The sequence below is a fragment of the Taudactylus pleione genome, unplaced genomic scaffold (genome assembly GCF_031769625.1).
Source record: "Taudactylus pleione unplaced genomic scaffold, aTauple2 ptg000400l, whole genome shotgun sequence".
Lineage (NCBI taxonomy): Eukaryota > Metazoa > Chordata > Amphibia > Anura > Myobatrachidae > Taudactylus > Taudactylus pleione.
Window position 1 is genome coordinate 2815450 of NW_028284802.1, and position 24641 is coordinate 2840090.

Here is a 24641-nt window from a genome sequence, read left to right on the forward strand (position 1 = left end):
CTTTGTAATATTTGTCTCTCTCCCTCTCAGTTCACCCACAGGTGAAGGTCTCCAGTCACCAGTCAGACGGTATCACAAAGCTCCACTGTCAGGTCTACGGGTTTCACCCCCGAGCTGTGGATGTGAAGTGGATGAGGAATGGGAGAGACGAGGTTCCCTCAGATGAGGTCAGTCAGATCCTCCCCAACCCTGATGGCACCTATCAGACCAGGGTCTCCGTGGAAGTTCTACTTAGGGATGAGGACACTTACTCCTGTTATGTGGATCACAGCAGCCTGGAGGAGTCACTCAATATCCTGTGGGGTGAGTGTCAGCTGTACCTGGGACAGGTGTGAATGGGAGCTTAGTAATTACATTCCGTATTGTACCAGTTATTGCTTGTGACTGTATAATAATACAGGGAGATCTGCCCTCTTGTTTGTATTATATGGAACAAGCTTTTGAAATGAACATGTTATAGAAGTAGTAGAGATTCCCTCTGGAATATCCTGCCTACTGTAATGGGCTTCAGTCTGGGTAATGCTAAGGAGCCCCCTTATTGGTGCTAAGTTTGTCACCTATCTACAAGTTGTGATTGTTGAAATTGAAATCTTCCAAGCTCAGATAGGATCCCCACAGCATGGACAGAAAAGCAGGGGGTGCCTGCCAACCGGACAGAGTAATGCCTGAGCCACCTGCCAGAGGGATGGAGTAGTGCCTGAGCCACCTGCCAGAGGGACGGAGTAGTGCCTGAGCCACCTGCCAGAGGGACGGAGTAGTGCCTGAGCCACCTGCCAGAGGGACGGAGTAGTGCCTGAGCCACCTGCCAGAGGGACGGAGTAGTGCCTGAGCCACCTGCCAGAGGGACGGAGTAGTGCCTGAGCCACCTGCCAGAGGGACGGAGTAGTGCCTGAGCCACCTGCCAGAGGGACGGAGTAGTGCCTGAGCCACCTGCCAGAGGGACGGAGTAGTGCCTGAGCCACCTGCCAGAGGGACGGAGTAGTGCCTGAGCCACCTGCCAGAGGGACGGAGTAGTGCCTGAGCCACCTGCCAGAGGGACGGAGTAGTGCCTGAGCCACCTGCCAGAGGGACGGAGTAGTGCCTGAGCCACCTGCCAGAGGGACGGAGTAGTGCCTGAGCCACCTGCCAGAGGGACGGAGTAGTGCCTGAGCCACCTGCCAGAGGGACGGAGTAGTGCCTGATCCACCTGCCAGAGGGACGGAGTAGTGCCTGATCCACCTGCCAGAGGGACGGAGTAGTGCCTGATCCACCTGCCAGAGGGACGGAGTAGTGCCTGATCCACCTGCCAGAGGGACGGAGTAGTGCCTGAGCCACCTGCCAGAGGGACGGAGTAGTGCCTGAGCCACCTGCCAGAGGGACGGAGTAGTGCCTGAGCCACCTGCCAGATTGACGGAGTAGTGCCTGAGCCACCTGCCAGAGGGACGGAGTAGTGCCTGAGCCACCTGCCAGAGGGACGGAGTAGTGCCTGAGCCACCTGCCAGAGGGACGGAGTAGTGCCTGAGCCACCTGCCAGAGGGACGGAGTAGTGCCTGAGCCACCTGCCAGAGGGACGGAGTAGTGCCTGAGCCACCTGCCAGAGGGACGGAGTAGTGCCTGAGCCACCTGCCAGAGGGACGGAGTAGTGCCTGATCCACCTGCCAGAGGGACGGAGTAGTGCCTGATCCACCTGCCAGAGGGACGGAGTAGTGCCTGATCCACCTGCCAGAGGGACGGAGTAGTGCCTGATCCACCTGCCAGAGGGACGGAGTAGTGCCTGATCCACCTGCCAGAGGGACAGATTAGTGCCTGATCCACCTGCCAGAGGGACAGAGTAGTGCCTGATCCACCTGCCAGAGGGACAGATTAGTGTCTGATCCACCTGCCAGAGGGACAGATTAGTGTCTGATCCACCTGCCAGAGGGACAGAGTAGTGTCTGATCCACCTGCCAGAGGGACAGAGTAGTGTCTGATCCACCTGCCAGAGGGACAGAGTAGTGCCTGAGCCACCTGCTCCTTTATGTATATTTGTGTGACATGATGATTAGGTGGCGCCTGAAATTCACACTGTTTACTTCCATGACAGATTTGTGCCCATGGTATTAATTGCTGTTGTATTATTGTGTAGCTGTGGATTGTGTTGCTCTAATTTGTGCTCCCAGTGTGTAATTATTTTGTGGCTCAATTTAAAAATTCAGACTGAATGTTACAGGACGGTGTACAAGGAGCCATTTTGTTTTGCCCTGGGGGTCCCTGGTTTGAAATCCTAATAATGTAACTTCCTAAACAGACCTGGGGCTGATTCTAAGTCTGACGCAGGACGCAGCTGTGCCCAGTCTGCGTCTTTTGCAGCAGTGGCGTCTACGCCTTTATGGTAATTCCGCTGCAGTGCCCTATAGTCGTGTACAGCCGTGTGTCCCAATGTACAAGGACTGAGACATCCGCTGTCCCCGGCCTCAGACAGTGATATACTGATAAGACGTCACCATTGGTGGCACCATGTAACCTTACACCAGTCCTATTGCAGCTGCAGATTATCTGTGTGTGTGGCCTCCTATGTCAGCGATTCTGCATCTCTGAGCGCTACCACTATCAGTGACACGCCCGCGTCACCCACATAGGACGCATCATCTCCCTGCATCTGATTAGCCACCAGCCTGTTACCTCCCAGACACCGCCCAGGAACACCCCATACATATCCAATGCACTTCTGCTACCGTCTGTCCTAATCTGTACTGTGACCCTGTACGTAGAAAATCAGGACGCCTGCGTGGTGCGGCTCAGACAAATGCACAGATAAAAAACATGGCCGCCCTGCGCCTGATATTGTCTCTGCGTCGTACTGAGAATAAGGCCCTTAGTGTGCGGCCTATTCCTATCAGGGCAGCACAATGTAACCAGCCACAGACAGCAGCAGCTTCCCCCAAATTATTTAGCACCAGCATAACCCAGGAGAGGAAATACAGGGTGTGTCTCCCGTACACAGGATGCTGGGACCAGGGGTATATTGGATCTCGGATTTTTCTGTATTTTGGAATATGTACATAGGCCCTCATTCAGAGCCACTCGCTAGCGGCAGTACGCTCGTTCCGAGCGATGTTCGCACATCTGCGCATGCGTACGGATCGTTATACGCATGCGCGAACCAGTCAGTGCGGCCGAAATTCATGTGCTCGCAATATAGCGAATGCCTGCTATTTTGAGTGACAGAATGAGGCGTATGTGGGTGGTAACAGGGGAAGGTGCTTGAAAACGGGGAGTGGAGATCAGAACGCAGGCGTGCTTAAAGGTCAAAACGGGCGTTTTATGGGTGTGCATAATTAATACAGCAGCGTCATTGACCACGTCACTGGGTTATTTTATAGCCAGAACTGCTCGCAAGATTGTGGTAGCAAAAACCAACCACAAGAATAGCGAGCAGTTCATACGCTGGTCGATGTACTCGATTAATCTAATAAATAGCGGACATGACGTATGGTGCGAGCGGCCAGGGGGCGTTTTTAACAAATAAACGAGCGTATGTTTTGCTCGCTCGTTCAGACTTAGAGGTGTGAACAGACTGCAATTTGCGAACGGATCATTTGAATAGCCACCCCTTGTTTTTGAACGAACGACCGCAAATAGCGAACGGCTCTGAATCAGGCCCATAATGAGAGAATTTGGGGAATGGGTCCCAAATCTAAACACAGAATAAATTTACTGTATGTTTCCTATACACCTTATACACACAGACTGCAGGTCATTTTATTTAATATTTTTAATAATTTTGTGCCTTAAACAAAGTTTGCGTACATTAAACTATCAAAAAGCAAAGGTGTCACTATCTCAGTCATACTAAAACCATTCTGTTATTCTGAATATTCCTTATTTCGGAATATTTAGATATATTGCTTGAAGGAAGTTGTAGGGAGAGGTCATAACATGGATCCAGGGCTGGTGCTAGCATTAGGCAGCTGGCTAGGGTGCCAGTACCTGGGGGGCGCCTACAAGGCAGCTAACACAATAATAAGGATCTCTCTGTACGAGACATCATTATATTACTTACCACTGGTGATGGCCACAGATCTCATATACTGCAGCAGTGCCGACGCCCACCCTCTTCCCTCTCTGCATGGTGCCTGCTCCCTCCCCCTGGGACCAGCCACCAATTTGCTGTTGCTTTCCTGAGTGGCTGCAAAGTGAGTAATGTTGTGAGGGAGGGATTAGAAGTAGGCTGATAGTTGCCTATGGTGCAGGGAAAACTTGCACCGGCCCTGCATGGATCTATGTAACAGTGGGCACAAGCTAAGGTTAGAGACCTCGTATAAGTATGCAGAGTGCTAAATGCCCCAGACACTTCCTCAGTGTGAAAGGGACGGTGATGGGGGAATCCCAGCCTTGTGCCCCTCCTCAGTGTGAAAGGGATGGTGATGGGGGAATCCCAGCCTTGTGCCCCTCCTCAGTGTGAAAGGGCCGGTAATGGGGGAATCCCAGCCTTGTGCCCCTCCTCAGTGTGAAAGGGACGGTGATGGGGGATTCCTAGCCTTGTGCCCCTCCTCAGTGTGAAAGGGATGGTGATGGGGGAATCCCAGCCTTGTGCCCCTCCTCAGTGTGAAAGGGCCGGTGATGGGAGAATCCTAGCCTTGTGCCCCTCCTCAGTGTGAAAGGGCTGGTGATGGGAGAATCCCAGCCTTGTGCCCCTCCTCAGTGTGAAAGGGACAGTGATAGGAGAATCTCAGCCTTGTACCCCTCCTTAGTGTGAAAGGGACGGTGATAGGAGAATCCCAGCCTTGTACCCCTCCTTAGTGTGAAAGGGACGGTGATGGGGGAATCCCAGCCTTGTGCCCCTCCTCAGTGTGAAAGGGACAGTGATGGGGGAATCCTCTCCTTGTACCCTACTCAGTGTGAAAGGGACAGTGATGGGGGAATCCCAGCCTTGTGCCCCTCCTCAGTGTGAAAGGGCTGGTGATGGGGGAATCCTAGCCTTGTGCCCCTCCTCAGTGTGAAAGGGACGGTGATGGGAGAATCCCAGCCTTGTGCCCCTCCTCAGTGTGAAAGGGACGGTGATGGGGGAATCCCAGCCTTGTGCCCCTCCTCAGTGGAAAGGTTGGGGAAATTAGGGATGTTTTTGAAACTTTTATCAATGATAAATTACATGGTAACAGCCCAATACACTATATCTATGATAGCTGCGATGTAATGGTGCATACACACGGTCAGATTTTCCGTCAGATCTGAACGATAACGATTGTAAAAATCGTTCAATCATTCATATCTGAAAGAAAATCTTATGTGACTGCAACGATGAACAATGCGCGTTCCGGTTTGTCAGATAACGATATCTGACATCTGATGTGTTTGCAGTCAGATTTGGATGATTCCATTAATTTTAATACTGGGCCTGATTCAGACCCGCTCGCGAGCGCTATGCGCTTGCAAGCAGGTCGTTGGTGGCCCAGTGCGCATGCGCACGACGGGCAAAACCGGACAAACCGTCGCTCCGGGTCTCGTACCAAAGGGGGCGTGCTGTCGATGTTGAGTGACAGTACGCCCCCTTTGGTGGGCGGGCCGGGGGAGTGGCTGCCCAAATGGAGGCGTTCCCATGTGAACGCCTCCGTTTGGGGGCGGCCCCACTGACATCACGAGTGATGTCAGTGGGAGAGATTTCGGCCGAAATCTCTCTGGGGCTTGCAGCAACGAGACCCTACCACAAGGGTCTCATCGCAAGCCCGATGGTCTTGACCATCGCGACCATCTTCCTGGCCGCTCGCTATAGCTGTGGGTGGTCACCCACAGCTATGCGAGCGGCCAGGAGGCCACTCTTAAGAAACAAGAAGGCTGGCCCTGATTCAGAGCGAGTGCTCTGTCAGAGCGTCCGGCTCTGAATCAGGGCCACTGTCTGAAATCGTTCATTCGTTCAAATCGTTGGTAAAATCGTTCAATCGTTCATCTAACATATCTGACCGTGTGTATGCACCATAAGTGCAGGAAATGACCCCCTGTGCATTGTGACTGTATAGTGTCAGGAGCACAAGATAATCAGCCAGGGAAGCCCTGAGGCTCCGCCCACTACAGTACATATATACAGGACCTGGCAGCAGGTAAGGAATTAATAGCTTCCAGTGTAACATTAATAGGTGTGAATAATGATATAGAAAGACAGTGATAAGTCTACTCCAGTGTTCTGGTCCCGGCTGTATTATATCATTTTCTGGGTCTACCCCATTACTTGTCTGAATGTGCTGTACTGTGATATTCCTGAGTCTTAGGGTGGGTACACACTGGCCCATATAATAGCCGATCAATTGATTGGCCAATATATCTGCTGAGCGTCGGCCAGTGTGTACCAGCGATATGTCTGTGAACGTCGTCGTTCAGACATATAGATGGGTCCACATACATCTACCCTACTTGTACGCTAAAAAGCTCTTCTAGTAGCACCATGCCATGGCATGACTCAGTAGCGCCGAGCATCTTTTTTGCAAAGTTTTACGTTCAAATGTTTCTTATTCACATAATGATGCGACTATATAGCACAAGCAGCCTCTGCTGATTAAAATGATATGCAGCATGCCTATATTATGTGAGAGACTGTGGGTGTAACTACATCTGAAAATGCTACGTTACAGTGTTAGCTGCTTTAACACTGTAACGTAGCATTTCGCATGCAGGTACAGCCGCAGTTGCACACAGAATATAGACATGCTGCATAAGCTGCTTGTGCTGTTTGCATTATGCGAATAAGACACATTTGAAGGTAAAAAGTCGCAAAAAACTACGCTCGGCGCTACCGAGTCACACGGAGCTCCGTTATGTGTGGCGCTACTTGTAACGCATGGAGGATAGATGTATGTGGACATATCTGTATCGCATTGGCTGTGCTGCATAGCCGATGGACAGATATATCTGCAGACATATATGTCCATCGGCAAGTGTGTACAGGCGCCTCCGGCCAGCGGAACCTGCGGTTGCCGGATAGATGGTGGCCATTCAGTGTATATGAACGACCATCATCTACAGATATATCTGCTACAGTAGGTGTGTACCCAGCATACACTATGTCAGTCCCCTGGCTGATTGCACTGTATACATACCCAGCTGTGCTATTGTGTAAGTGTCTGATCTCCATAACTAAATTATATGAGACTCTGACATCCCATATTTCCTCTGTCTCTCTCTTAGATCCTAATGACAATCAGTCATCATACCTGGGGATTATTGTTGGCGTCATCGCTGTTGTTCTAGTGTTGGTCATTGCTGTTACTGGAATCATTCTGTACAGGAGACGCTCAGGTGAGAGAGACAGTCACAGGGTGATACAAGCAGAGACCCTGGGACTGTATTTATCATAGAAGGAATCTAGACACATACCTACATTTGTACAGACACAGGCATTTTGGGGGCATACCCACCTTACTTCTCAGCACCCCTGCGTACTATGGCACACATACTGTATCCACAGCCAGAGCCGTAACTAGACTTTTTGGTGCCCTGTGCCTCTCCATTTTTTAAAAAAGGGCCCTGGCCTCATGTGGAAGGGTCAGGGAAGAGATAGGGGAGACCAGGAGATGCTGGGGATAAAAGAAGAGGGAGTTACAAGTAAGAATTATAATAAACAGGTAAATTGACAGGCCCACACAGCGCCCCCTGCCTTGCGGTGCCCTGTGCCATAGCACAGGTCGCACTACCCTAGTTACGGCCCTCTCTACAGCTGTACAGAGACGCGCACTGACCTGCAGCTGCCCTTGGGGCTCACGGACCTAAAGCTTTGACTTTTTTAACTACCTACTTCTACCAAAATTGGATGGGGGAGGTAGAGGTTCAGGGATCTATGTGAGGGTAAATACTGGGTTAGTCATCTGGGAATACAGCGCTGATTGTCACTACTCAGTCATCTCCTATGTGAGGGTAATTACTGGGTTAGACAGCTGGGAATACAGCGCTGATTGTCACTGCTCAGTCATCTCCTCTGCGAGGGTAATTACTGGGTTAGACAGCTGGGAATACAGCGCTGATTGTCACTGCTCAGTCATCTCCTCTGTGAGGGCAATTACTGGGTTAGACAGCTGTGAATACAGCGCTGATTGTCACTGCTCATTCACCTACTGTGAGGGTAATTACTGGGTTAGTCAGCTGGGAATACAGCGCTGATTGTCACTGCTCAGTCATCTCCTCTGTGAGGGCAATTACTGGGTTAGACAGCTGTGAATACAGCGCTGATTGTCACTGCTCATTCACCTACTGTGAGGGTAATTACTGGGTTAGACAGCTGGGAATACAGCGCTGGTTGTCACTGCTCAGTCATCTCCTCTGTGAGGGTAATTACTGGGTTAGACAGCTGGGAATACAGCGCTGATTGTCACTGCTCATTCATCTCCTCTGTGAGGGCAATTACTGGATTAGTCAGCAGGGAATACAGCGCTGATTGTCACTGCTCATTCATCTCCTCTGTGCGGGTAATTACTGGGTTAGTCAGCTGGGAATACAGCGCTGATTGTCACTGCTCAGTCATCTCTGTGAGGGTAATTACTGGGTTAGTCAGCTGGGAATATAGCGCTGATTGTCACTGCTCAGTCATCTACTCTGTGAGGGTAATTACTGGGTTAGACAGCTGGGAATACAGCGCTGATTGTCACTGCTCAGTCATCTCCTCTGTGAGGGCAATTACTGGGTTAGTCAGCAGGGAATACAGCGCTAATTGTCACTGCTCATTCACCTACTGTGAGGGCAATTACTGGGTTAGTCAGCTGGGAATACAGCGCTGAGTGTCACTGCTCAGTCATCACCTCTGTGAGGGCAATTACTGGGTTAGACAGCTGGGAATACAGCGCTGATTGTCACTGCTCAGTCATCTCCTCTGTGAGGGCAATTACTGGGTTAGTCAGCAGGGAATACAGCGCTAATTGTCACTGCTCATTCACCTACTGTGAGGGCAATTACTGGGTTAGTCAGCTGGGAATACAGCGCTGATTGTCACTGCTCAGTCATCTCCTCTGTGAGGGTAATTACTGGGTTAGACAGCTGGGAATACAGCGCTGATTGTCACTGCTCAGTCATCTCCTCTGTGAGGGCAATTACTGGGTTAGTCAGCAGGGAATACAGCGCTAATTGTCACTGCTCATTCACCTACTGTGAGGGCAATTACTGGGTTAGTCAGCTGGGAATACAGCGCTGATTGTCACTGCTCAGTCATCTCCTCTGTGAGGACAATTACTGGGTTAGACAGCTGGGAATACAGCGCTGATTGTCACTGCTCATTCATCTCCTCTGTGAGTGCAATTACAGGGTTAGACAGCTGGGAATACAGCGCTGATTGTCACTGCTCATTCATCTCCTCTGTGAGGGCAATTACTGGGTTAGTCAGCTGGGAATACAGTGCTGATTGTCACTGCTCATTCACCTACTGTGAGGGTAATTACTGGGTTAGTCAGCTGAGAATACAGCGCTGATTGTCACTGCTCAGTCATCTCCTCTGTGAGGGTAATTACTGGGTTAGTCAGCTGGGATTACAGCGCTGATTGTCACTGCTCATTCATCTCTGGGAGGGTAATTACTGGGTTAGTCAGCTGGGAATACAGCGCTGATTGTCACTGCTCAGTCATCTCCTCTGTGAGGGTAATTACTGGGTTAGTCAGCTGGGAATACAGCGCTGATTGTCACTGATCAGTCATCTCTGTGAGGGCAATTACTGGGTTAGACAGCTGGGAATACAGCGCTGATTGTCACTGCTCAGTCATCTCCTCTGTGAGGGCAATTACTGGGTTAGTCAGCTGGGAATACAGCGCTGATTGTCACTGCTCAGTCATCTCCTCTGTGAGGGCAATTACTGGGTTAGTCAGCTGGGAATACAGCGCTGATTGTCACTGCTCAGTCATCTCCTCTGTGAGGGCAATTACTGGGTTAGTCAGCTGGGAATACAGCGCTGATTGTCACTGCTCAGTCATCTCCTCTGTGAGGACAATTACTGGGTTAGACAGCTGGGAATACAGCGCTGAGTGTCACTGCTCAGTCATCTCCTCTGTGAGGGTAATAACTGGGTTAGACAGCTGGGAATACAGCGCTGATTGTCACTGCTCATTCACCTCCTCTATGAAGGTAATTACTGGGTTAGACAGCTGGGAATACAGCGCTGATTGTCACTGCTCAGTCATCTCCTCTGTGAGGGTAATTACTGGGTTAGACAGCTGGGAATACAGCGCTGATTGTCACTGCTCAGTTATCCCATCTGTGAGGGCAATTACTGGGTTAGTCAGCTGGGAATACAGCGTTGATTGTCACCGCTCATTCATCTCCTCTGTGAGGGTAATTACTGGGTTAGTCAGCTGGGAATACAGCGCTGATTGTCACTGCTCAGTCATCTCTGTGAGGGTAATTACTGGGTTAGACAGCTGGGAATACAGCGTTGATTGTCACTGCTCATTCATCTCCTCTGTGCGGGTAATTACTGGGTTAGTCAGCTGGGAATACAGCGCTGATTGTCACTGCTCAGTCATCTCTGTGAGGGTAATTACTGGGTTAGACAGCTGGGAATACAGCGCTGATTGTCACTGCTCAGTCATCTCCTCTGTGAGGGTAATTACTGGGTTAGTCAGCAGGGAATATAGCGCTGATTGTCTCTGCTCATTCATCTCCTCTGTGAGGACAATTACTGGGTTAGACAGCTGGGAATACAGCGCTGATTGTCACTGCTCAGTCATCTCTGTGAGGACAATTACTGGGTTAGACAGCTGGGAATACAGTGCTGATTGTCACTGCTCAGTCATCCCATCTGTGAGGGCAATTACTGGGTTAGTCAGCTGGGAATACAGTGCTGATTGTCACTGCTCATTCACCTACTGTGAGGGCAATTACTGGGTTAGTCAGCTGGGAATACATCGCTGATTGTCACTGCTCAGTCATCTCCTCTGTGCGGGTAATTACTGGGTTAGTCAGCTGGGAATACAGCGCTGATTGTCACTGCTCAGTCATCTCTGTGAGGACAATTACTGGGTTAGACAGCTGGGAATACAGCGCTGATTGTCACTGCTCAGTCATCTCTGTGAGGACAATTACTGGGTTAGACAGCTGGGAATACAGCGCTGATTGTCACTGCTCAGTCATCTCCTCTGTGAGGGTAATTACTGGGTTAGTCAGCAGGGAATACAGCGCTGATTGTCACTGCTCAGTCATCCCATCTGTGAGGGCAATTACTGGGTTAGTCAGCAGGGAATACAGCGCTGATTGTCACTGCTCAGTCATCCCATCTGTGAGGGCAATTACTGGATTAGTCAGCAGGGAATACAGCGCTGATTGTCACTGTTCATTCATCTCCTCTGTGAGGGTAATTACTGGGTTAGTCAGCTGGGAATACAGCGCTGATTGTCACTGCTCAGTCATCTCTGTGAGGGTAATTACTGGGTTAGACAGCTGGGAATACAGCGTTGATTGTCACTGCTCATTCATCTCCTCTGTGCGGGTAATTACTGGGTTAGTCAGCTGGGAATAAAGCGCTGATTGTCACTGCTCAGTCATCTCTGTGAGGGTAATTACTGGGTTAGACAGCTGGGAATACAGCGCTGATTGTCACTGCTCAGTCATCTCCTCCTGTGAGGGTAATTACTGGGTTAGTCAGCTGGGAATACAGCGCTGATTGTCACTGCTCAGTCATCTCTGTGAGGACAATTACTGGGTTAGACAGCTGGGAATACAGCGCTGATTGTCACTGCTCAGTCATCTCTGTGAGGACAATTACTGGGTTAGACAGCTGGGAATACAGCGCTGATTGTCACTGCTCAGTCATCTCCTCTGTGAGGGTAATTACTGGGTTAGTCAGCAGGGAATACAGCGCTGATTGTCACTGCTCAGTCATCCCATCTGTGAGGGCAATTACTGGGTTAGTCAGCTGGGAATACAGCGCTGATTGTCACTGCTCAGTCATCTCTGTGAGGGCAATTACTGGGTTAGTCAGCTGGGAATACATCGCTGATTGTCACTGCTCAGTCATCTCCTCTGTGCGGGTAATTACTGGGTTAGTCAGCTGGGAATACAGCGCTGATTGTCACTGCTCAGTCATCTCTGTGAGGACAATTACTGGGTTAGACAGCTGGGAATACAGCGCTGATTGTCACTGCTCAGTCATCTCTGTGAGGACAATTACTGGGTTAGACAGCTGGGAATACAGCGCTGATTGTCACTGCTCAGTCATCTCCTCTGTGAGGGTAATTACTGGGTTAGTCAGCTGGGAATACAGCGCTGATTGTCACTGCTCAGTCATCTCCTCTGTGAGGGTAATTACTGGGTTAGACAGCTGGGAATACAGCGCTGATTGTCACTGCTCAGTCATCTCTGTGAGGGTAATTACTGGGTTAGACAGCTGGGAATACAGCGCTGATTGTCACTGCTCAGTCATCTCCTCTGTGAGGGTAATCACTGAGTTAGTCAGCTGGGAATACATCGCTGATTGTCACTGCTCAGTCATCTCCTCTGTGAGGGTAATTACTGGGTTAGTCAGCAGGGAATACAGCGCTGATTGTCACTGCTCAGTCATCCCATCTGTGAGGGCAATTACTGGGTTAGTCAGCTGGGAATACAGTGCTGATTGTCACTGCTCATTCACCTACTGTGAGGGCAATTACTGGGTTAGTCAGCTGGGAATACATCGCTGATTGTCACTGCTCAGTCATCTCCTCTGTGAGGGTAATTACTGGGTTAGTCAGCTGGGAATACAGCGCTGATTGTCACTGCTCAGTCATCTCTGTGAGGACAATTACTGGGTTAGACAGCTGGGAATACAGCGCTGATTGTCACTGCTCATTCATCTCCTCTGTGATGGTAATTACTGGGTTAGACAGCTGGGAATACAGCGCTGAGTGTCACTGCTCAGTCATCTCCTCTGTGAGGGCAATTACTGGGTTAGTCAGCTGGGAATACAGCGCTGATTGTCACTGCTCAGTCATCTCCTCTGTGAGGGCAATTACTGGGTTAGTCAGCTGGGAATACAGCGCTGATTGTCACTGCTCAGTCATCTCCTCTGTGAGGACAATTACTGGGTTAGTCAGCTGGGAATACAGCTCTGATTGTCACTGCTCAGTCATCCCATCTGTGAGGGCAATTACTGGGTTAGTCAGCTGGGAATACAGTGCTGATTGTCACTGCTCATTCACCTACTGTGAGGGCAATTACTGGGTTAGTCAGCTGGGAATACATCGCTGATTGTCACTGCTCAGTCATCTCCTCTGTGAGGGCAATTACTGGGTTAGACAGCTGGGAATACAGCGCTGATTGTCACTGCTCATTCACCTACTGTGAGGGCAATTACTGGGTTAGTCAGCTGGGAATACAGCGCTGATTGTCACTGCTCAGTCATCTCCTCTATGAGGGCAATTACTGGGTTAGACAGCTGGGAATACAGCGCTGAGTGTCACTGCTCAGTCATCTCTGTGAGGGCAATTACTGGGTTAGTCAGCTGGGAATACAGCGCTGATTGTCACTGCTCAGTCATCTCCTCTGTGAGGGCAATTACTGGGTTAGTCAGCTGGGAATACAGCGCTGATTGTCACTGCTCAGTCATCCCATCTGTGAGGGCAATTACTGGGTTAGTCAGCTGGGAATACAGTGCTGATTGTCACTGCTCATTCACCTACTGTGAGGGCAATTACTGGGTTAGTCAGCTGGGAATACATCGCTGATTGTCACTGCTCAGTCATCTCCTCTGTGAGGGCAATTACTGGGTTAGACAGCTGGGAATACAGCGCTGATTGTCACTGCTCATTCACCTACTGTGAGGGCAATTACTGGGTTAGTCAGCTGGGAATACATCGCTGATTGTCACTGCTCAGTCATCTCTGTGAGGGCAATTACTGGGTTAGTCAGCTGGGAATACAGCGCTGATTGTCACTGCTCAGTCATCTCCTCTATGAGGGCAATTACTGGGTTAGTCAGCTGGGAATACAGCGCTGATTGTCACTGCTCAGTCATCCCATCTGTGAGGGTAATTAGTGGGTTAGACAGCTGGGAATACAGCGCTGATTGTCACTGCTCAGTCATCTCCTCTGTGCGGGTTATTACTGGGTTAGACAGCTGGGAATTCAGCGCTGATTGTCACTGCTCAGTCATCTCCTCTGTGAGGGTAATTACTGGGTTAGACAGCTGGGAATACAGCGCTGATTGTCACTGCTCAGTCATCTCCTCTGTGAGGAGATTGTAACATTTCTTTTGTTTTTCCTGTTCTTACCCTGGTCTTTTGTATTTATTTTAGGGAAGAAGCCTGGTAATATTTATGTTCCTACCCCCAGTAAGTATAATTGCTATTATCTGCTGTGCCCTATCTGTGTGTTATGTGCAATACATGTTACTATTCAAAAACATGGGAAGGATGTCTGTGAAGGGGATTATGGGAAGATAAGGATGCTGCTTACTACATTCATATAAATTAGAGTTACATACATTTCCCCAGTGATCAGTAATTTATAGTAACTACAGATGCCTCTGTGTGGTGATGGTGGATGATATTAGTACAGTGTAACCACAGATGTCCCTGTGTGGTGATGGTGGATGATATTAGTACAGTGTAACCACAGATGCCCCTGTGTGGTGATGGTGGATGATATTAGTACAGTGTAACCACAGATGTCCCTGTGCGGTGATGGTGGATGATATTAGTACAGTGTAACCACAGATGTCCCTGTGCGGTGATGGTGGCTGATATTAGTACAGTGTAACCACAGATGCCCCTGTGTGGTGATGGTGGCTGATATTAGTACAGTGTAACCACAGATGTCCCTGTGCGGTGATGGTGGCTGATATCAGTACAGTGTAACCACAGATGTCCCTGTGCGGTGATGGTGGCTGATATTAGTACAGTGTAACCACAGATGTCCCTGTGCGGTGATGGTGGCTGATATTAGTACAGTGTAACCACAGATGTCCCTGTGTGGTGACGGTGGCTGATATTAGTACAGTGTAACCACAGATGTCCCTGTGTGGTGATGGTGGCTGATATTAGTACATTGTAACCACAGATGTCCCTGTGCGGTGATGGTGACTGATATTAGTACAGTGTAACCACAGATGCCCCTGTGCGGTGACGGTGGCTGATATTAATACAGTGTAACCATAGATGTCCCTGTGTGGTGATTGTGGTTACACTGTACTAATATCATCCACCGATGTTCCTGTATGGTGATGGTGAGTGATATTAGTACAGTGTAACCACAGATGTCCCTGTGTGGTGATGGTGGATGATATTAGTACAGTGTAACCACAGATGTCCCTGTGTGGTGATGGTGGATGATATTAGTACAGTGTAACCACAGATGTCCCCTGTGTGGTGATGGTGGCTGATATTAGTACAGTGTAACCACAGATGTCCCTGTGCGGTGATGGTGGCTGATATTAGTACAGTGTAACCATAGATGTCCCTGTGTGGTGATGGTGGATGATATTAGTACAGTGTAACCACAGATGTCCCCTGTGTGGTGATGGTGGATGATATTAGTACAGTGTAACCACAGATGTCCCTGTGCGGTGATGGTGGCTGATATTAGTACAGTGTAACCATAGATGTCCCTGTGTGGTGATGGTGGATGATATTAGTACAGTGTAACCACAGATGTCCCCTGTGTGGTGATGGTGGCTGATATTAGTACAGTGTAACCACAGATGTCCCTGTGCGGTGATGGTGGCTGATATTAGTACAGTGTAACCATAAATGTCCCTGTGTGGTGATGGTGGATGATATTAGTACAGTGTAACCACAGATGCCCCTGTGAGGTGATGGTGGATGATATTAGTACAGTGTAACCACAGATGTCCCTGTGCGGTGATGGTGGATGATATTAGTACAGTGTAACCACAGATGCCCCTGTGTGGTGATGGTGGCTGATATTAGTACAGTGTAACCACAGATGCCCCTGTGTGGTGATGGTGGCTGATATTAGTACAGTGTAACCACAGATGCCCCTGTGCGGTGATGGTGGCTGATATTAGTACAGTGTAACCACTGATGCCCCTGTGCGGTGATGGTGGCTGATATTAGTACAGTGTAACCACAGATGTCCCTGTGTGGTGATGGTGGCTGATATTAGTACAGTGTAACCACAGATGTCCCTGTGTGGTGATGGTGGATGATATTAGTACAGTGTAACCACAGATGTCCCTGTGCGGTGATGGTGACTGATATTAGTACAGTGTAACCACAGATGCCCCTGTGTGGTGATGGTGGCTGATATTGGTACAGTGTAACCACAGATGCCCCTGTGTGGTGATGGTGGCTGATATTAGTACAGTGTAAGAACAATCTCATACACCTATTTCTCTCTTTCTACAGACAAAGAAGATGACTCCTCTAACTCATCCAGCCCCTGAGTGTAAGTTCCTGAGCGCTGTATTACCTGGGCAGCTCCCTCTCTCTTGTGGTGTCCATCATTCTGTAATCACTGGTTAGATAGACAGAGTGTATCTAGCTGGTAGTTTTTATTACCGGGTCTCCGCCTACAATGGGAGAGTTATGTATCCAGAGATTAACTTGTTTATATCCACAATATGTCCCACCAAGTGACCAGGCCAATTGTCTATATTGTTCATTTTCTTTATTACTATTGTGGGGGACGGGGGTGTAATAGGGCAGTCTTTTTCTAGCAAATTAAGATAATCATATCATGTATTGTGGGGGGCACCATGATTTATGTACAGTGCACCTGGAAAGTATTCACAATGCTTCACTTTTTCCACATTTTGTTATGTTACAGCCTTATTCCAAAATGGAATAAATTGATTTTTTCCTCAAAATTCTTCACGCAATACCCCATAATGACAATGTGTAAAAAAAAGTTTTTGGGAGATTTTTGCAAATTTACTAAATAAAAACACTAAGAAATCATATGTACATAAGTATTCACAGGCTTTGCCATGAAGCTCAAAATTGAGCTTAGGTGCATCCTGCTTTCACTGATCATCCTTGAGATGTTCCTAAAGCTTAATTGGAGTCCACCTGTGGTAAATTCAGTTGATTGGACATGATTTTGAAAAGGCATACACCTGTCTATATAAGGTCCCACACTTGACAGTGCATCTCAGACCACAAACCAAGCATGAAGTCCAAGGAATTGTCTGTAGACCTCCGAGTCAGGATTGTCTCGAGGCACAAATCTATGGAAGGGTACAGAAAAATATCTGCTGCTTTGAAGGTCCCAATGAGCACAGTGGCCTCCATCATCCGTAAATGGAAGAAGTTCGGAACCACCAGGACTCTTCCACATTCCTGCCTAAGGTGGTCTCTAGTTTCCTCATTAGTGGGGAAATTGTACTGCCGTCCTTTAACTCACCAGACCTTTCAGCAGGTGAAGCTTCATTGGATGTGGTACAAGCTCTACGATTTTACGTGGACCATACCAGTTCCCTTAGGAAGTCGGACGCTTTGTTCGTCCTCCGTGGAAAGACCAAACGGCAGTGCTTGAAACTGGTAATGGTGATCCAATACAGCAAATCTGAGAAACCTCTGATGAGCCGTATTAGTGGGGATATGCAGGTAGGCATCCTGAATATTCAGAGACACCATAAAATCCCCAGGTTCCATAGCTAACATAATGGAACGTAGTCTCCATCTTGAACCGAGGGACCCTCAGAAACTTGTTGAGAGCTTTGAGGTAGAGAATAGGACGGAAAGAACCGTTCGGTTTTGGTACCAAAAAGAGTTTGGAATAAGAACCCGTCCCCCTGAGGGACGGGGGGACAGGAACTATGATCCCCGTCTTGGAGCATAGAACTTACCACTTTCTGGATTTCCAGAGCCTTTGTGGAATGAAGGCCTACCTCCGGAGTGTAGGAAACAAAACTGATGGGGAGGCCTTCTGCTGAAGGAGAGGGCGTACCCGTGAGAAACCACTTCTCTGACCCAGGTGTCTGTGGCATTCATCCAACGGTGCTGGGCGAACCGAAGAAGTCGGCCTCCCACCCTGGGGTCCCCCAAGGGGAGGCCTGACTCATCATGCTGAGGGTTTGTCTTCAGGCTTGGTGACAAGGCGTCTAGCACTCCAAGGTCGCTTCTTGGACTTGGATGTCTTCCTGGTGGCTCCTGATGGCCTGGGAAAAGACTGCACCTTTTGCCTACCTTGAGGACGATAGGTCGAAAAGACGAAGTAGCAGTCCCAGATGGAGCTGGAGGCGATGGCAGACATGCAGACTTTGCAGCTGCCAACGTACTTACAATTTTTATCCAGGTCTGGACCGAAGAGGACCTGACCATTAAATGGCAAGCCTTCCAGGCCCTTCTTGGATTCCACATCTGCATTCCAAGAACGTAACCTCCAAGATCGGGGAGCCGAAACTGCTTCCTGGAAGCAGACTAACATCCAACGCTGCTTCGTTAATATAAGTAGCAGAATCACGGATATTACCTGCAAGCACCGTCTGCTCCTCAGAAGCATCAGAGGAGAATGACGACTCCAGAGCGTCAGCCCATTTTTCCATGGCCCGAGCCACCCAACAGACCGCCATGAGCAGTCTGTCAGATCCCCCGGCCAAAGAGTAAATGGATTTTAAGTAAAGCTCTACCTTTTCGGTCCGTAACGTCCTTAAATGAGGACATAGGCGGCATGGGTAAGATTGCACTCTTAATCAGGCGTGTCACATGGGAATCCACCTTAGGAGGGGTGTCCCACTTAGTGAAGTAATCCTCTGCAAAGGGATAAGAACATGTCAGTCTCCCTTGGGGCTGAAACCTTCTCCCTGGGAATTTCCACGCTTCCTCCATATGGTCCATCAGCTGACCAGATAAAGAGAAAAGCTGACGCCTTACCTTTAAGGTTCTTAAAGTATGCGTAAGACGATGCAGTTGCAGGGAGACAGTCATCCTCCATGAGCATAACCCTGCGAACACCTTTAATTAGCCCGGATACATAAATCCTGGACTTATACTCAACCTCTTAAGTGGGTCGATACGAGTCAGATTCCGGGATCTCCCCTTCATCTGACATCATCATCATCATCAATGTGGTAACAGTGGCGCTACTAACGGTCTCTCAGCAGGCCTTGGAGCGGGCACCTGCAAAACGCCCATTAAGTTCTGTACTGTGGCGGACAGAGTGCTCACCCAGGCAGTTTCCTTTTGGGATACCCGCTGAGGAGGTCAACTGCCCCGGTGCCCCAAGTACAGGGGAAGGGACTACCGCCTGATGCGTTAACCCCAATTGAGGGAACGCAGGAGGAACGGACAATATCCCTACCAAGGCTTAACAGCTAGCGTAAGCGTCGCCCAAGGAGGCTCCTGGGACATGCTGGCCACTACAGGGGCGACAGGCAGGGACAAGCAAGTACTGCATATCCCATCCTGCGGAAACTCCCCCTCCCCCACACGTGTTACACTTGGAACAGTGAACCGGGGGTAGCACTGAGTGCGGAATCCTCACTACCGGGTTAGTATGTGACCCCTTACAGTAAGTAAAACACTACCCACTGTGAGGTTTAATATTCACCCTCACAGTACTGTGCACCGATTAGAGTAAAACAGAGCAGAAAAACAGGGACAGTAAAAATGGCTGACAGAAGAAAATATACAGACAGCGCTAGCATAAAGTCACATACTATGCAGAATAAATGCCTGATCAGCGCTATCATCAACCACTCAGATGCTAAGTCTGAAGTGGAAATAGTGCTACCTGAGCAAACCTTTAGCTGTAGGTAGAGGGGAGGACCCAGGCTCCACACTCCTACTCAGCGTTGCTGCGCATCCAAGATGGCCGCCGAGCGTTCTGGAGGCAGAGCCCTGGAGGAGGATCCCAAGCACCAGCGCGCCAAACCTCAGTAGAAAGGCGGCTGGTGCAGTGAGAGAGGGGCCTTTCCCATAGTCTAAAACAGGAAAGGCACCCTTCCTGGCAGGCCATTAACCCCTGGGATGCTGGAGCGCTTCCTTAATGCTCCAGCCCCATATCCCTGGTGGTCTAGTGGTAGCGCAGGATAGTACCTGGCTCCACTAACTGCCGCCCTCAGGGAGCCCCCAGCCCTGAGGACACTGGACTGTGCCGCAGTGGGCGCCGTCCGCAGACGCCCCCTGTGCTTACCTTGCTGCCCCCGGTACACCCGACCACAGTCCTGAGCTCCCGGGGCCCCGCTAGCTGGGACTCCCAGATAAGCCCGCTGAGTTCCCCGATCAGTACCGGTGTTCAGCGCCGGCAGGGGTGTAGGTGCGGTAGTGGGGGCTTCCACTGGACTGTCCCCACTAGCCGCACTTGCAGTCTTCTTAACTTCGGGGCTGTTTGCCAGCAGCCCCCATGCGGTGAAACCAACTATAGCCGGGCACCAACTGAAACTGAGGTGCCTTGGCCTGGGGGCGGGGTTATAGGAGGGGGTCCCAGTGCATCCTGGGAGCACAAAGTTAAGTGTGTGGTGCCCGATGGCCAAGCCATGACTATAACCCAAGGTATCCCTGTGGATACCCTATGGAGCCTGCTGCAGAAATAACAGTTACAAATTGAAATGTGATGTTAAGTGAAAAACGAGTGATAATATTTATGAAGGTTTTAAGTTTTTTAATAAAATCAAAATAATTAAAACCTCACCGTGTGCCTCAATTTATTGAATAATTATATATGTTGTTTCTGATATTCAGTTAAATCAAGCGGTCATGTATTATTATTATTACTAAGTGGAGCTCTGTATAGAAGAAGGTAAGACCTCAGAAAATTGTCTTTAAACCTGCAGTGAGTTATTATTTGTTTTGTATTAGCTAATACAAAGCGAATAATAACATACACTGGGCCTGATTCAGACCCGGTCGCAAGCACTGAGTGCTCGCAACCGGGTCGATGGTGGCCCACAGTGCATGCGCACGACGGAGCCGGCTCCGTCGTGGACATGTGCGAGTCCCGGCTAGTGACGGGCAATCCGTCGCTCTGGGTCTCGCACCAAAGGGGGCGAGCTGTCGATGTTGAGTGACAGCTCGCCCCGTTTGGTGGGCGGGCCTGGGGGGTGACTGCCCAAACGGAGGGAACGCTTGCCGTTTGGGGGTGGCCCCACTGACATCACGAGTGATGTTAGTGGAGAGCTTCCGGCTCTGTTAGAGCCGAAAGCTCTCTGGGGCTTGTGATGAACGAGACCCTACCACAAGGGTCTCATCGCAAGCCCGTTGGTCGCGGCCAGAAGGCCGCACACAAAAAAAAAAAAAAAAGCGCCCTGATTCAGAGCGAACGCTCTGAATCAGGCCCACTGTTCCCTCAACTGACTATTGAATAAGACATCAAACAACTGATATCTCACAATGTGTATTAATCTATCAGTAAGCCGTGTATATTAGATATTGTCCCCTTTAACACCCTTTTCACATTATTTTAGTATCACCTATAGTTATTACAGGGCAATTGGAGTAGAATTCGTAAAATTCTACTCCAAGCCCTAAATATCACTTATTTTTAGCAAGCAGATCGCATTTCCCATAATTGTAATGGGAAATGTGATCTTACCAAAGTTACTAAAAATAAATAGTAAAAAAATACCGGGGAAAGCCCTGTGATAATAACGCCACCTGGAGGTGGCGTTATCCAGGGTCTCCCCCGGTTACCGGGCTCCTACTCTGCTCTAAAAGGCAAAGCAGAGCCCGGAGCCGGTCCCAGTGATCAGCCGTGTGGTCTAAACACACCGCAAGCTGATCTCTGCTAAAAAAAAAAAAAAAGTTAAAAAAAAAAAATTCCTTACCTGACTCCAGGGACCGGTGGTCGGGGCTCTGGTGATGTTCTCCCTCCGGTCAGCTGGTCTCACATGGTGCACTGCGGCTCGGTCATCAGGTGATCGGGTCCCAGTGCAGTATGGGATATCAGCTGACCGGAGGCATGGAAGACATCACCGGAGCACTGATGGCGGCAGGTAAGTGCTATTAAGGGAGCGGGGTCGCTGGGGGGTCCTGGATCGTGGGGGCGGGGCTTAGCACCGGGGAGGGTAGCAGCGGCGGCCGTACAGCGCATGCGCGGGCACTTTGTCACGGTATTTTTTTGCGAAAATACCATGACTAGTGTGCGGAGGGGATTCGCAGGGACAGAGCTTTCTTGCAAGCTCTGTCCCTGCAAGGTATTTGTAGTAAATCCCTGTGATATTGCCTATAATATCGCACTACAATTTGCATTCAATATGCGGATTGTAGTAAATAGAGCCCTATATAATTGACATTCCATTGACAAATAGCACCACTGATTACAATCAGTATTTACTATCAGAAGGTGAAGATGCATTAATCTAATGGTGGACTTTCAATACTCTGGTTTATATTACAGATTTAACACATCCATTAACAAATTAATGAAATGTGAGATAGATCAGATGCATGATTTTCTAATATATAAAGGGTGAACTTAAGACCAGATACGGTGAATTATAACTATCTAAGAAACCACATATTACAGTATCAATACGGGGCATACTGCTGGGTAGAGGGGTGGCCCTCCCCATTTAGTTAGATTTTCATATTAGTACGTTTAGGTTCTTCTACAATTCATGTATACTGCAGGTTTAAATACCATTTTCTGAGGTCTTCCCTTCTTCTATACAGAGCTCCACTTACTAATATTATTAATACATGACCGCTTGATTTAACTGCATATCAGAAACAACAAATATAATTATTCAACAAATTGAGGCACACGGTGAGGTTTTACTTATTTTGATTTTATAAAAAAACTTAAAAACCTTCATAAATATTATCACACCTTTTTCACTTTACATCACATTTCAATTTTTAACTGTTATTTCGCTGAATTTGGTGCTATTTGCACCTACTTTTTTAATGTTTACCCAATAAAGCTTTACCTTTTTTATGTTAATAATTATTCTTATGTGCGCCACACATCAGGACAAAGCTTTTTCATTTCTCTTTTAGTAGGGATTTTTTCAACGGCAGGAACTGGGAGACTAGTCAGGATAGAGGAAAAGATGAATGCAGCAATGTACAGAGGGCCTGATTCAGACCCGGTCGCAAACACTGTGCGCTCGCAACCGGGTCGATGGTGGGCCAGTCGCTCCGGGACTCACTACAAAAGGGGTGGCTGTCGATGTTGATCGACAGCTCGACCCCTTTTGTAGGCGTGGCCGGGGGGTGGCTTCACAAATGGAGGCGTTCCCAAGCGAATGCCTGCCGTTTGTGGGCGGCCTCACTGACATCACCAGTGATGTCAGTGAGAGAGCTTCCGGCTCTGTTGGAGCCGAAATCTCTCTCGGGCTTGCGGCCATCATCATGGCCGCTCGCATAAGCTGTGGGTGGTAACCCACAGCTATGCGAGCAGCCAAGAAGCCGCAAGTAGAAAACCAAGCGCCCGCCCTGATTCAGAGCGAGCGCTCGCTTTTTGCGAGCACCTCTGAATCAGGCCCAGAGACATTCTGGATAAAAATCTGCTCCAGAGCGCTCTTGACCTCAGACTGGGGTGACGGTTCATCTTTCAGCAGGACAATGACCCTAAGCACACAGCCAATATATCAAAGGAGTGGCTTCAGGACAAATCTGTGAATGTCCTTGAGTGGCCCAGCCAGAGCTCAGACATGAATCCGATTGACCATCTCTGGAGAGATCTGAAAATGGCTGTGCACCAACGCCTCCCATCCAACCTGATGGAGCTTGAGAGTTGCTGCAAAGAGGAATGGGCGAAACTGGCCAAAGATAGGTGTGCCAAGCTTGTGGCATCATATTCAAAAAGACTTGAGGCTGTAATTGCTGCCAAAGGTGCATCAACAAAGTATTGAGCAAAGGCTGTGAATACTTATGTACGTGTGATTTCTTAGTTTTTGTTTTTTTTTTAAATTTACAAAAATCGCAAAAAACTTTTTACACGTTGTCATTATGGGGTATTGTGTGTAGAATTTTGAGGACAAAAATGAATTTATTCCATTTCAGAATAAGGCTGTAACATGGGGAAAAAGTTGAGCGTTGTGAATACTTTCCGGATGCACTGTATGTCCCCTTTCTCTTGTGTTGCTGTAAGATTTATTATTTGGGGGCAAATTTGTAACACCCCACAATTGGGATTTGGGGGCATGGATAGGTGGAGGATCCGGTACACTATAACACGTGTGCTCTCTCCTTCCTCTGGCAGAGAGGTGAAGGGCTCCCAATCCCAGTCACTATGATCACACACTATTATCTGCTACTACAGCAAGTGCAGCTTAAGGCCATACACGAGGTGATTTTTCTCACGATATGGCCGTTTTCGACTGTTCGTAACGGCCAATCGTGTAAAAAATTGCATTTTCTAGACTATTACGATGCCGATGCGTGTCCCAGCAGTCGTGTATCGGCATCGTAGATCAAATGGTTTTGCAGAAGGATTTTGACCGAACAGTACGATGTGACACATCTTAATATATCGGATCGTATGGTCGTTTGTACAATCGTACCTTTTCTAAATACAAATCATACAGAATGTCAAGGGTAATCGAATGCGAGATTGTATCTGATACAAATCGCCCCGTATATGGGCACCTTAAGACACAATAATGACACAAGTTGAGGATACTGAAGGTTTTATTTGCCTCCTCTTTCTTCTGCCTCCACTTAACCAGGAAAAGCAACATGTACAAATTGTATTAATATTAGCTAACAACAATTTCTCAATTTGGTCCTTCCGCTCAGAGAAACTCTGTACTGTTACTTTGCCAACGACCCCCTGTAAGTGTAGTCACAAAAAGATAAGGAAGATCTAAATTGAGAAAAAAAATCCTTAAAGTTTATGAAG

At 48.7% G+C, this 24641-nt stretch overlaps 1 protein-coding gene across 2 annotated transcripts in view; it reads left to right on the forward strand.

Moving 5' to 3' along the window:
• The window catches only part of LOC148506517 (class I histocompatibility antigen, F10 alpha chain-like), a 221024-nt gene that overhangs the window by 178207 nt on the left and 18176 nt on the right, over positions 1 to 24641 (forward strand). For both annotated transcript variants that reach the window (XM_088446651.1, XM_088446650.1), the window contains exons 4-7: positions 31 to 303; positions 7138 to 7248; positions 14192 to 14227; positions 16262 to 16301. In XM_088446651.1, the coding sequence (XP_088302777.1) occupies positions 31 to 303; positions 7138 to 7248; positions 14192 to 14227; positions 16262 to 16299 (458 nt within the window). In that variant the 3' untranslated portion in view covers positions 16300 to 16301. The remainder of the gene's footprint in view (positions 1 to 30; positions 304 to 7137; positions 7249 to 14191; positions 14228 to 16261; positions 16302 to 24641) is intronic.